The 13,923-nt window shown below is 39.2% G+C and overlaps 1 protein-coding gene across 1 annotated transcript; it reads right to left on the reverse strand.

Moving 5' to 3' along the window:
* Positions 1-1,366: 1,366 nt before the first annotated feature.
* Positions 1,367-12,404, reverse strand: LOC117298666 (ADP-ribosyl cyclase/cyclic ADP-ribose hydrolase-like). Its single transcript, XM_033781985.1, has 9 exons — positions 12,400-12,404; positions 12,303-12,329; positions 11,568-11,687; positions 10,737-10,863; positions 9,920-10,138; positions 9,429-9,502; positions 8,503-8,604; positions 6,497-6,583; positions 1,367-2,279 (listed from the first exon to the last, which is right to left on the reverse strand). Exons 1-9 carry the CDS (start codon positions 12,402-12,404, stop codon positions 2,153-2,155), a joined length of 888 nt encoding a protein of 295 aa, XP_033637876.1. The 3' UTR covers positions 1,367-2,152.
* Positions 12,405-13,923: the final 1,519 nt, after the last annotated feature.

Consider the following 13,923-nt stretch of genomic DNA (forward strand, 5'->3'; position numbering starts at 1 on the left):
GGTGCAAATCGACCAAGTTGAGCATCCTGAACAACTTTCCTGTGTGGAGTCATGCACAATTCGCAAAACCTTGGGAATTACAACTTTTTGGTGAAAAAGTGACGTCATAATTTGACAAAAAATCGTCGATTACCGCCAAAGTAAAACAGTGACGGAGTTCAAATTTGCACCGGCACACTCGGGTGTTGTGTCCGCAAGAAGAAATCACGCTAATTCGGCTTTTCGGGGTGGCTCGAAAATTAAAAAGTTTATTCCCCGGGCAGGGAAAAGGGAAGAGCGGCCATCTTGTCATAATTTGACCAAAAATCGTCGATTACCGCCAAAGTAAAACAGTGACGGAGTTCAAATTTGCACCGGCACACTCGGGTGGGGTGTCCGCAAGAAGTAATCACGCTAATTCGACTTTTCGGGGTGGCTCGAAAATTAAAAGGTTTATTCCCTGGGCAGGGAAAAGGGAAGAGCGGCCTTCTTGTTTGTCTAATAGCCATCTCTGGAATTCGCGTTTTGACGGTGCAAATCGACCAAGTTGAGCATCCTGAACAACTCTCCTGTCAGCGGTAGGCGGGAACTACACCATCCGCCCGCCAAAAAAAACACCCAATTTCTCTTGTCGACCATTGTCGACCTTTTCGCGGGTCCTGAGGCCTCGCTTTTAGATCTTAGATCTGCCTGCTATGTCTCCTTAAAGGCAGTGGACACTATTGGTTATTACTCAAAATAATTATTAGCATAAAACCTTTCTTGATGACGAGTCATCAGGAAAAGGTTGATGGTATAAAACATTGTGAGAAACGGCACCCTCTGAAGTGCCATAGTTTTCGAGAAAGAAGTTATTTTCCACGAATTTGATTTCGAGACCTCAGATTTAGAACTTGAGGTCTCGAAATCAACCATCTTAACGCACACATCAAACAATAAAGGTATTCCAATTTTTATTCAAAAATCGAAAACCGACATTTTCAGGGATGGCAGTACTGCTTTTCTTTGCGACACACTGGACACCTACTCACCAGTTGCGATTTTACGCCGATTTTTAGAGGCTGCCGGGATCAATCTGGGTCAAGACAAGTATTTGTTCACCCTGCTATATTTTTGTCCAGTACAAAAACGTGCAAAATTGGCGCTGATAGACCCTTAAGTTACACTAGGTGCAGAGAGTTGTTTTCCGAGGCCCTTATATTAGACGCATAGGCGTAACCTATTCAAAGTTATACGGCCTTCACAGCCTAAGATCAGGCGGTGCTTCTCACCTATCTAACAAACCTGAAGCACTGATCATGCAACAAGGTCGCTGGAAGACCACTGATGCTAAAAACAGATACGTCCAAATGGGATATCAAAGAAAGATTAGACTTGTCAGAGACACTTTTCGAAGAGTAGGCTTACTGTAGTTTATTCCACTACTGATCATACACCGTATATATATATGTCCACATTTTGGCGGTGTATAATAATTTGCATAATAACTTTCTATTGATATTCAACATTACGAAACAGTCAGGTGATCCGTCCAGTATAAGACATTTTTTCTATTATAATAGATGATATGTACTTATTAAATTTGAAACTATTGAAATTTTGCATACATTTTTTTTAAATTGTTAATGCAGAATTTCAAAAAGGAGCAGATGATCCGAAACGACTAAGTGGCTAGTCGAATTGAGTTTTAAATATTGTTCATGTCAAGAGAGCTGAGTCAACAGCAATTGAACAAGATTCATCGAAATTGTGCACGAACGTATTTTGGCTGTGTATAATAATTTGCATTATAATTTTCTAACACTATTCAACAAGGTGGCCCGTCCAGTATAAGAGATTTTCTTTCTATTGATTTATTGAAATTCTGCATTAACAATTTAAGGAGCAGATGATCCGAAACGACTAAGTGTTTGAACATATGTTGTACTAATATACCGAGTGCAAGTGCGAAAAGTGATTTTTTGCATGCAGTGCAATTGGTTGCCTCCAAGTTGCATGCAAAACAAATATACATGTATCAATATAAACCATCATTTAGTACACAAAAATAGTGTACTATAAAATGTCAGTAATTTACTCTAAGGCTACCCGGCGAACAAGTATTATTCTTACGGGGTTTCCGGCCCAGAGTGCAAAGCACTTTGTTTAATAATAACAACATACAACTTCTGTATCAAATCCATTTGTGAACCATCAGCATCAAAGCCAGAACAACTGAACTGCTTGTTGTAAGACTAGCCAGATTTGGCTTGCAATGGTCGTTTGTGGGGTCGCTGGCACATTGTAAATATCTGAAGTCACTGCATGTGATTGAAAAGGAGACAAATAGATTTCAATATATAAAATGAATATGGTAGACTATCCAAAATTGTGTGTGTTATTTTTTCTTTTACTTCGTAAACTAACACAATCCGTCATTTTGTAGTACCAGCATCTTTCCAGCAAAATTATTTACTTCATAACAAACGCTTTTTATTGTCTCGAAACGCCCAATCGAACCACATCTAATGTGTTTGTTTCACTCTTAGTTTTTGTCATACGCCATGTTTGTCAGTTCAAAATTCAAGTGGTTTTCCAGTGTTGCAGAGGAAGTTATTGAAAGAGCGAAACTGGTTATGTAGTCTAATGCTCTATGTACTTAACAATCGACTGGTGTTTTCTTGAAAATGAGCTTCCTTAATTTAACGGGGCTTAATAAAGCACATAATTTTCCGTATTCCACTCGCGCTTGTTTTTGTGTGATAACTTATATTAATAAATACCTTGGACGGATTCAAGTCTCTGATTGGTCAAAACCCGGTCACGTGTGAGAGTGTTAACGGTGGTATAAAGACCGGCTTTGGAAAATAGCAAATAAGTGGCCACTAAATCAGCATACATTGTGTAAACCTTGCGCGTTGCACTGTATCGCACGCTAATTTATATCCATGTTAGTTTCATTGCAACTTCGCGCACTTACGCGTACGCGCGCTGAAAATGTATCAATTTTGAGTGCGCGCGTGTAATATGTGCGCGCGTATAAACTGACGCCGAGGTCATTCAATCATTTGCCTCCCATTACCCAAGTGAAGGCGCTGAACCTCCGAAGTATGTTCGCCTAAAGTTGCCAACGTTCGCCAACGGTGGCGGCGAACAACTCGTTCCACTTGAAATTGTTGGCGAACGTGCGTAACTGTTCGCAACGTTTGCGCGAGTGGAACGCACCCCAGTATCGCACGCTTATTTATCTCCCTGTTAGTTTCATTGCAACTTCGCGCACTTTCGCGTACGCGCGCTGAAAATGTATACATTTTGAGTGCGCGCGTGTAACATGTGTGCGCGTATAAACTGACGCCGAGCTCATGCGCGCGTTTTAATGCACAAGGAACAGCTATCGTCCAATCATTTGCCTCCTTTGACCCCAGTGAAGGCGCTGACAGATCATTATTTCAAAGAGTCACTGGTCTCAGAGATCAGTGATGTGATTAACGCACGAAAGAGATGGGAGCCATCAAAAGCTCAAATATGGCCCCTGAACATGTCTGGAAGTACCGCCGAGAGAAAAGTCAACAAATTTCGCGTTATGTAACAATCGTCAGTTTTTGACACCCGCCGCCATGTTGAGTACTAAATTATTATCAGCTGTATTTAACGTAACGCATAACCGGTGCAAAAATCAAACCGAAGCAGTTCACGTGCTCAGTTAAATCACGGTGAAAATGTAAATCGTAAGCCAGGGCTAGGAGACCGTGAATATTTTTTGTTCGGCAACCATCGATTATTTTGCACCATCAGGGCCTAGCAAAAGGCTGGCAAACAATCTGAACCTGTTGAAACAGCCGCGGAGGACGACAAGGCATGGCTTAAATTAAAATGAGGAAACATCGGAATTGGCTTTGGAGAGAGCATCTCGACGACAAAGAAGAAGTTGCCTAAACACAGGACAAACAGATCGTCCACGTGTCAACAGATAAAAAACAATATGAATTTGAAGGAAACATTTATAATGAAACAATTTTCTAAGACAACCTAGCCCTCTGGTTTCTGACATTTTAAATATAAATGAAAGGGGAACATTAAAATAAGACATTATCTTAAAGCATGGAGGTATGATTAGTAGAAACAAAGCTTTGCACTCAGCTGACCCAATGTAATTTTCTTGTTTTTGTTACGGATGTAGACACACAGGTGCATAGAGCAGCCAAGATAACATTGACTTAATTCTTTTTTTAGAGTCTTTTAAGATGACACTTGAGTTTTGAACTTCCATTCCAGTCCCAAATATGTTTTTGTTCAAGACACTGGACACTATTGGTAATTGTCAAAGACCATCTTCTCACTTGGTGTATCTCAACATATTTTTATGCAGAAAATAACAAACCTGTGAAAAGTTGCGTTCAATTGGTCGTCGAAGTTGCGAGGTAGCAATAAAGAAACAAAACACACGAAGTCGGGTGCTTTCAGATGCTTGATTCGAGACCTCAAATTCTAAATCTGAGTTCTCGAAATCAAATTCGTAAAAAATTACGTTACTTCAGAGGGAGCCGTTTCTCACAATGTTTTATACTATCAACAACTCCCCATTACTCGTTACCAAGTAAGGTTTTATGGTAATAATTATTTTGAGTAATCCCCAATAGTGACACTGCCTTTATCGGTGTTTTCTCTCTAATTTCACTCTCTTAAATTTAATTTTGACTTGCTTAAGACATCTTTGCTTTCTTCAATCTTGTCTTTTGTATATTGAAGTTTTTAAATGTGTAGGGCCTACATGACATGTACAAAATGTTTTTCGGCCTCTGGCCGAGAATATTATTGTTGTATTACCATCCAAAAATAAATCAAATCTATGCCAATGCATTTTGTCAACGTGAATCGCCCCCTTCAGATAGTTGAATCTAAAATTATACCAGAGTGCCGATGAAGGCCAGCCAAATACCGCACCACCATTGCCGAAAACAAGTCATACATTTTGCTAAAATCCCAGTTCCGATTTGAACAAAAATAATTTGTTTTCTACAGTGGTGGTACCGTGATGTGGTATGTAGTTGGTAGCCATGTCCACGTCCATACAAAATAAATAATGTTTCGCAATAAGTGCGGCCTCAAGAGTAAAACTGCAAAGTTTGTTTACTTTCACGATGTGCACCTTTATTTACCTCCGTCACCCATCCGATTGTATAGTGCATCAATAGACTTAAATGCGCTCAGAGTAACGGTATTTAACAATATTTGGCTACGACACTGCTGAGAAAAGTTCAATGTTTGGAGACCAGTCGGCAGGTTTGAATTCATATGGATCTTTGTTGGTTTAACAATTGTTGTTTTAACGAATTAGTATTTTCTCACAGTATCGACCGGCATTGACTTGCATTATCCGGAGTTAATATTATGTGCTTGATGTAATTCATTGTTTTACCAAATAAAATACTGAAAGAAAACCTTCACCAAATATTTGTCTATCGGAGAAAAACCAACTTTCTCGGTTACAAACGTGCGTCTGCTGTTGCGAGCAGACGACGCGTTACCAACAGAAATAGTACTCAACATGGCCGACGGCGCGCACAACGAACTTTTTGCGGGGTCACGCAACCTCTCTATTGTAGCCGTTTAATTCGCTAAAAAAATGTATTTATTAATTGGAATAACAGTGCGAATACCCGGTCTTCACTGTGTGGCAATGACCTTGTTTGGTGGCTGGCGCTGTTAACGGCTCGGTCCGTTAGCAGTAGTCTGGTTCCCAGACCCAAAAATCTCCGACTAGGCTCTGTCGAATTTAGGGTCCGGTATCACCTCCTCTTTCGAAGTTATCCGAAATGTTCCGAACGTGTTGTCGTTAACATTCGGACAGTTTCGTTGATGTTCGGTACGGACTCGTAATGTCAGTCCTGTTGGCCGTAGATCCAGGAGTTTTTATGCCAGTTTATTGCCAATGCAGGCGTTGTGCCTAAATAAAGCGTTTGCAAAGCGATGCGACTAGTTCAAAATATATAAACCTGGGAAATCGCTCCGGGATCTGGTAAGTTTTTGTCCTTTTTCTTCAAAAATATTTTTTCAAAGGTGTTTGACTTGGTGTTCATTAGACATTGATTTTGGATTAAGTTTCATGATTTTTAAAAGTGGTAAAAATGGGGCAAAATCTGGTGACTAGCTGTCGAAATTATACGTGTTGAACCAGATTGTAATTAAGTGACGATCAAAATAATCTGGTAACCCTCCGGCCTGGCGGCCGTTGGGAGGAGGGTTACGTTATCGCAACTAGTAGTACATGTAGTACGTGCAGACATGGTTTCCCTGGAGATGACCCCCGACCCTGACAAGTTGCGTCATGCTGTATTTTTAACCGTTGGTGATACCTGACCTAAGATTTTTAACAAGAGACGTCAATGAATCTTTGGTCAGGGAACCAGACTACGTTAACAGCGCCAGCCACCAACCCGGTCATCACCACGCAGTAATAGCTAGATGATAAACTGTTATCGATAATAAATAGTGGCTCAGTTCAAAGTCTTTTTAGAATTACAGCAATATAACTAACCTTGGGTTTTCTACACAGGTATAGCTGAAACCATAGGAAGTAAGCAGCATCTGTAACTGGTAAATGCTCCCTTCATTACAACGGGCCCTGTTTAATCATAATTACATATCAATCAATACCACACTTATTCAGACATGCGATTTTAATTTCATAATTAACTAGACTGTTCATTTTAAATCAACTGCCATATTTTTACCTTAACCATCACATAAAAAGGACGGCTAAATTGCACTAAACGTAGGCTAAAACTTTTGAAGTGTCGAACTCATTTTACACGCGGCAAAATGTGCTTATTAAAGGCAGTGGACACTGTTGGTAATTACTCAAAATAATTATTAGCATAAAACCTTTCCTGGTGACGAGTAATGGGGAGAGGTTGATGGTATAAAACATTTTGAGAAACGGCTCCCTCTGAAGTGCCATAGTTTTCGAGAAAGAAGTAATTTTCCACGAATTTGATTTCGAGACCTCAGATTTAGAACTTGAGGTCTCGAAATCAACCATCTAAACGCACACAACTTCGGGTGACAAGGGTGTGTTCTTCTTTCATTATTATCTCGCAACTTTGATGACCGATTATGCTCAAATTTTCACAGGTTAGTTATTTTATGCATGTGTTGAGATACACCAACTGTGAAGGCTAGTCTTTGACAATTACCAATAGTGTCCACTGCCTTTAAACAATCGAGTCGGTAGAATTGTTCGCCGCACTTAAGTGATTAAAAATGGCGGAATATGGAGAAAGTGCCAGAAAACATTGTTTCGTGATGGAAGTTAAAGATGTGACACCCAAACAACAAGTTGTGCCCTTATAGTATAATGGTAAGTTTCCCTGCTATCAAAGATAGACTCGGCCGATAGTTCAAGTGGTTCTCACCAGGTCTGGCGACTACCGTATAGCACGGCAAAGTTTGTGTCGACAAACGTCGCTCTTTGGTACTGATTGGACGCACAAATCATTGTGATTTTCCATTCATATTTGCTGTCATGAAACTCGACGCTTTAGCATTTTTCTCCCACGTCCGCCATTTTGAATCACTTAAGGCTCGTCGTAAACGTCACACTTTTGCCGTTTCGGACGTAGAAAATTAAAATAGCGACGTTTAGTGCAAGCTTGTGATGTACATGTAGCTATGCCATGCTGCACGGTAGTTGCACGACGTGACGACAAACGTCACGCTCTCACCGTGTCGTATCAAATTCGGATCAGTCAGGCAATGCCCTTTGGTAATACGCATGCGCAAAGCTTTTAAACAACGTCCACGCACTATTTTACAATGAGCGTTTTCCGCCTTTTTGCTGGGTGATTCCGGGATGGGATGAAAAATAACTTCCGACTAGAACACACATAATACGTGGATTTCAGAATTAACCTATATGTTGTTTGACACACAGACGACGACTGCCTCTCACCAATGGTAATGATAAGGCACAAGTACAGGTGGATTCTATAGTCATTAATATCTATATCACAGCTCGGATTGGCATAATGACGCAATAGTGTCTCTTTTTAGCATTGTTTTCCCGCGTCGCCATTTTAAATTATTCTAAATTTTAAAGGGACACGTTGCCTTGGATCGGGCGAGTTGGTGAATAAAAATGTTTGTTATGAATTGCATGGTTAGAAGGTTTATAAGTAGAATATAACTATCCACACAAATATGCCTCAAAATTGCGTGGTTTCCTTTCACTATAGAACTAACACGGTCGGCCGTTTTTCGTGACGTGTAAGGAACACCACTTGGAACTTAATATTATTCCGGTTTCAAACGCTTTTTATAGACGAACTCGTCCGATCTAAGGCAAGGTGTTTAGTGCTGCAAATTGTTTTAATAAGTTCTTCGTTCATCAAAGATTCGTTTTATTTGCCGCACTATTGCCACGCGAAAAACATTTTGAGTTTGTAGCGCAGAAATTGCGATGTTTAGCGCAGTTAATGTTCTAGTTGCCCTGAGTATGACGTTGCTGCATGAGGTGTTATGTTCCTCACTGCGTCAAAGCATTACCTTTTATTGTCTCCCGGTATAGTTATGTCGTACACAAGAAGAATGTTGACATGCGATATATAACCACGGTTCAGGTTTCGAAGTTCAGTTGTGGCGAAGGTGCTGGGAACAAAACAAAATGTTATACAACAAAATATATTGTGTTGTATCTTGGAAGTAAATTTTGCTCATGTCCCTGCAAAGATGCCATCCATCTAAAAAAAAAAAATGGCAGTGCATTGGATGTCAAGAGTAGCGCTGCAGGTTCAACATTATACAATTGTTGCACGCTGTGACGGGGTCCATGGCGTTTTGTACACTCGAGGGGGAAAATGGAACCCGAGGCGAAGCCGAGTGTGCCATTTTCCTTCGAGGGTGTACAAAACCCATGGACCCCAGTCACAACGTGCAACAATTGTTTTGTTATACCTTTGTATAATTGTTAGTCCTCTTCTCGAAGTTCTGTTGTTACCTTCAAACATTATTACGACGGACTATTCCTTGTTTAATAAGCAGACGAACAAGAAACAATTCCCTCGAACCCGCGGTTGTTTCGTACACAGCGCGAAATCGACCAACGCTGGGAATGATCAAGGTGATGTACACCGGTGTACATCACTTTTCATGTTACCCGGCCCGTCGAGCCATGTAACATGCGTTTTTGTTGCGCGTCACATGATTGGTTCTCGACCAATGAAACTTCACAATTTGTTACCAAGGTATAACAAGCGTTTTTGTTGCACGTCACGTGATTGGCTCTCGACCAATCAAACTTCACAGTTTGTTACCGAGGTATAACAAAACGGTTTGTTTTCTTAATATGTATACCTGGTGAGCTCTATATTTACTAATTTCTCTGAGCATAACACCATACTCACAAGTTTTAACCATGTTGATAAGTTTGGGCTACTCGAAGCTATATTCTCTCTGTTGATATTATTGTTTACCTTGTATTCCTGAATGCATCCACTCTGCTCCCATTTAGTGCCACTTTGACGATCCCTCTTGCTTGCCGAGCGAACTATAAAGCAAAGGCAAACAAGTAAGTTAGATTTGTTATAAATACTAGGCCTACTGTTGCCACCGTTCGTTTATATATATACGTATAGCACTTTTTTCTTCAGGCCTTTTTTGTTAGCCTGGAGGCACTTGTATTTCTACTCTTAGAGCACCAATCAACCACCCTTATAGCATACGTCTGTGCAGCACCTTACGTCAAAACTCTGGATCCTGATGAGTCAACCTTTATAAACGTAAACGTAAACGTATTCACTTTTCATGCCTTTGTTTAATCAGGTTTAAACAACATGGCCGCTTGAAACGGAAATTTTTAAATATTTTGAGGTACTTTTGGCTATAAAATAATACTATATACCACAAATGATTTGTTTATGCTACAATTAGTATTAAACTAGCATCAAGGAAGGATGTATCTCACTGCTCTTGAAGCGGCTCTCCAGAAAGTGTACATGGTTTCCGCGGTGCAATTTGGACCTCGTGGACATCCAACGTAGTTGATTCCAGGGTTATCAAGCTGTCCACACCAAGTCAAACCATTTACAGCATAACCAATAAGTGTCTCTTCAAGGATAGTGTGTCTTCTTGTAACTCTACCATTGTTCAGGGCAAGACTTGGCAAACCAGACCAGAATAAAGTCTGGGCAAAAATAGAACTGATAAAAATTTGTGTTTTGACAAGGATAGAAGACTGGGGAAAAGAATGAAAAAGTGAACAAGAAAAACATGTATTTGTTGCGATTTCAAAAACGGCTTTATATCAGGGCAGTTTATACTCTTACGGAAGCGTTAATTAACAAAATAAAAGTAACTATAAAGACTTATATCACAATTATGACTTAAGTACGGCTGATATAATGGTTTAGGAGGCATATCATGGGAAGTCCTACAGTTATAACCTGTATGCTAAAATTGTCATAACTATGGCTTTAATTTTCTTTCTCTCTTGTTGTTGCTTTCACTAGTCAGTATATTCTCCTGAGCTATAATTGTACAGCAGATGTCATTATGCTTGGAAACATATAGCTAAACTGAAAAAACAATAAGCAAACCAGCATCAACATCAAAGGTAGTGACAACAACAACAACAACAACAAAAACAACAACAACAACAACAACAACAACAACAACAACAACAGCAGCAGCAGCAGCAGCAGCAGCAGCAGCAGCAGCAGCAGCAACTAAGGGAGTGTACAAAAAAAAGCTCTGTCGTGTTTCAATGATAGTATGTAGGTCACCTGATCTTTCATAGTAGAAGGTGGCGCTGTAGCTATGAGTTGGTCGTATGTATTATCGCCAGCTTGACAAGGGTCCTTGAAGGCAAACGAAGCATTGAAGATTTCCCATAGCTCTTCACATGTTCCACTTAAAACAAAATAACATTAGTTAAAAACAACAATTTCAGCAATACAAAACCTGCGCTTAACGTCAAACTTTTGGCGTGTCTAAACTCAACAAAAATGGAATAAAATAATGAATTATTAAACTCGACAAAAAAAGAGACGTTTCGCGCATTATTTTGTTTTTTTATGGAAAATATATGAAACAGAAAGTTATGCCGTGCAACGCAGTAGTTACTTTTGAATCAAATTTAAAGGCAGTGGACACTATACTCAAAATAATTATTAGCATAAACCTTACTAGGTAACGAGTAATGGGGAGAGGTTTGTATAAAACATTGTGAGAAACGGCTCCCTCGGAAGTAACGTAGTTTTCGAGAAAGAAGTAATTTTCAACGAATTTGATTTCGACACCTCAGATTTAGAATTGGAGGTCTCGAAATCAAGCATCTGAAAGCACGCAACTCCGTGTGACAAGGGTATTTTTTCTTTCATTATTATCTCGCAACTTCGATGACCGATTGAGCTCAAATTTTCACAGGTTTGTTATTTTATGCATATGTTGAGATACAGCAAGTGAGAAGACTGGTCTTTGACAATTACCAATAGTGTCCAGTGTTTTTTTTTAAAGCTTTTCATGGAAGCGGAAGCCTTGATATTTTCTCAGTTGTTCTTAATCAAAGTTATAACTCGGAGTTAATCACCGAGTAATTATTATTTAATACTTACTTCAAGGTGCTGTTTAGGCATTGGTCTTGTTGCAAACACTGTTCGTCCTCGTAACATCGTCCAATGAAAATGTCCCTGATGTTGGGTGTTGTTGGAGGACGTTTAGCCGCCAAATCAGTGCTGGAATTGTTGGATGCAATGGAGCGTACGTGAATCATATGCCCCATGGTCACATAACAACATGACGTCAGCAAGACCAAGGTCAATAATAAGCCAATATCCATGGTGGAACGAACCTCGAGAATGCAAGGACAAGCAGTTGTATGTTAAGACTAATTTTGAAAAGCACTATCTTGCTATAGTAAGAAATAATTTTTATTTTTATTTTGAAATGAATATTGTGGTGAATTTAAAGTCACCTGGAAATAGAAAAAAAAATATTCAAACAGTAGAGTATAATGTTTCTGAACAATAAAATAATTTTTTGAGTAATTGTTTTTAACGATTAATATGTTTAAACAAATAATTAAAGTTGTGTGGGGGTGACTCCGCCTACCCCTTTTTGTGACGTCAATCGAGGCAGGCTTTGCCTCGATTGAACACACGTACGTGCAAGTACATTAAGTCCTAGTCGTGAGTTTTACGTTACTTTCGAAAAAGTTTTTTGTTTGCCTTTTGCCGGCAATGTCGACCAGGTGTATTGCTGGCTTGTGGAATAAGTATAGGCTACCTGTTGGAATTACAACAGTTTGGTGACTTGTGGAATTGGTGACTTGTGGAATAAGTATAGGCTACCTGTTGGAATTACAACAGTTATTGGCACTGTCTGCAAGTAACAAATAAAAGCATATGGATATAATACCATTATAGTTTATGGGAATTAAAGGCGTACACCATTGGTAATTATTCAAAATAATTGTTCGTATAACAGCTTACTTGGTAACGAGCAATGGAGGGATGTTGATAGTATAAACCATTGTGAGAAACAGCTCCCTCTCAAATAACATAGTTTTTGAGAAAGAGGTAACTACTCACTCAAATAATACGACTTCAGCAGCCGATTTCACGAAAGTAGTGCGTAACTTGCACCATGTCATATCGTTACGTCACGAAATGTTGCGCAGCTGCGCCACTTCCTTAAAGGAACACGTTGCCCTTGGAAAAAAGCACCACGTCGGCCATTTTAAATGACGATCTTTTTTTTACACTGGACAACATTTTTACAGTGAAGTTTCAGCGGACGGAAATTGGGATAACATGGTTCAATTTAATAACTAAACTGCAAAAAAATAAAACAATATTTATAAATGAAAACAAATTATAATAAAGAAAAATGCATTTAAACTAATTAATTTTGAAAAAAATTAATTGATGAAAAGAATAATAATAAAAAAATGCATTTAAATTGCTTAATTTAGACTTGTCTGTTTTTTATGAAAGTATTTTTTTTTGTTTTTTTTATATATACATATATAGGAGGTTAAACAAGTTTGATTGAACATGACACAATTCAGGGTCGAATTGCGGATCGGAACCGATGAGTTCATGATTGACACATAAATAAAAAATGACGAAAGTGTTTACTGAAATTGTATTTATGGTGGCAATTCCAACTCCAAACAATTTTAATGGCCCCCCAAAAAAAAAAATCGTGGCAGATTTTACCGTTTATTTCATTACCAAACGTGTGGTTTCCTTTATAGTGAAACGTTCTTGTAAACAAAATGGCTGATGAATTTGTTTTAGTTTTATTTCCACTAAAAGAAAGAATGAAATGCATTTCGGCACTGAACCGTCATCGCTGCCCAAGGAATAGCGAAGGCTATCCCGCGCAAAACACGTTGTGCTGATGCATGGCCGGAAGAACTTGCGCAATAACAATATGATTTGCGCATAGAGTTATATATAACTCTATGGATTTGCGCCATTACTGTTAGACGTGGCGTAACTTTCGTGAAATCAGCGGAACTTACGCCATACGTTGCGCAAGTGGACGTACACGCATTTGCGTAAGGTTCCGTGAAATCGGTTGCAGGCCTGACGCCCTTTTTTTTTTACCAAAGCACACAAATATTTAACAAGAGTGCTTTTCTTGAGTAGCTGAGTAAAAACAAAACTCACAGATTTGTTATGTCATACATTGTGTGGGATACACCAATTGAGAATACTGGTCTCTGACAATGATACCAAAGGTGTACAGTGCCTTAAAAGACACTGTACGCTATTGGTAATTGTCAAAGACTAGTCTTTACAGATGAAACCTGTGAAAATTTGAGCTAAATCGGTCATCGAAGTTGTGAGATACTAATGAAAGAAAAAACACCCTTGTCATACCATGGTCACACGAAGTTTAGTTGTGTGCTTTCAGATGCTTGATCTCGAGACATCAAATTCTAAATCTGAGGTCTCGAAATCA

Source organism: Asterias rubens, chromosome 13 (genome assembly GCF_902459465.1).
Source record: "Asterias rubens chromosome 13, eAstRub1.3, whole genome shotgun sequence".
NCBI classification, from domain to species: domain Eukaryota; kingdom Metazoa; phylum Echinodermata; class Asteroidea; order Forcipulatida; family Asteriidae; genus Asterias; species Asterias rubens.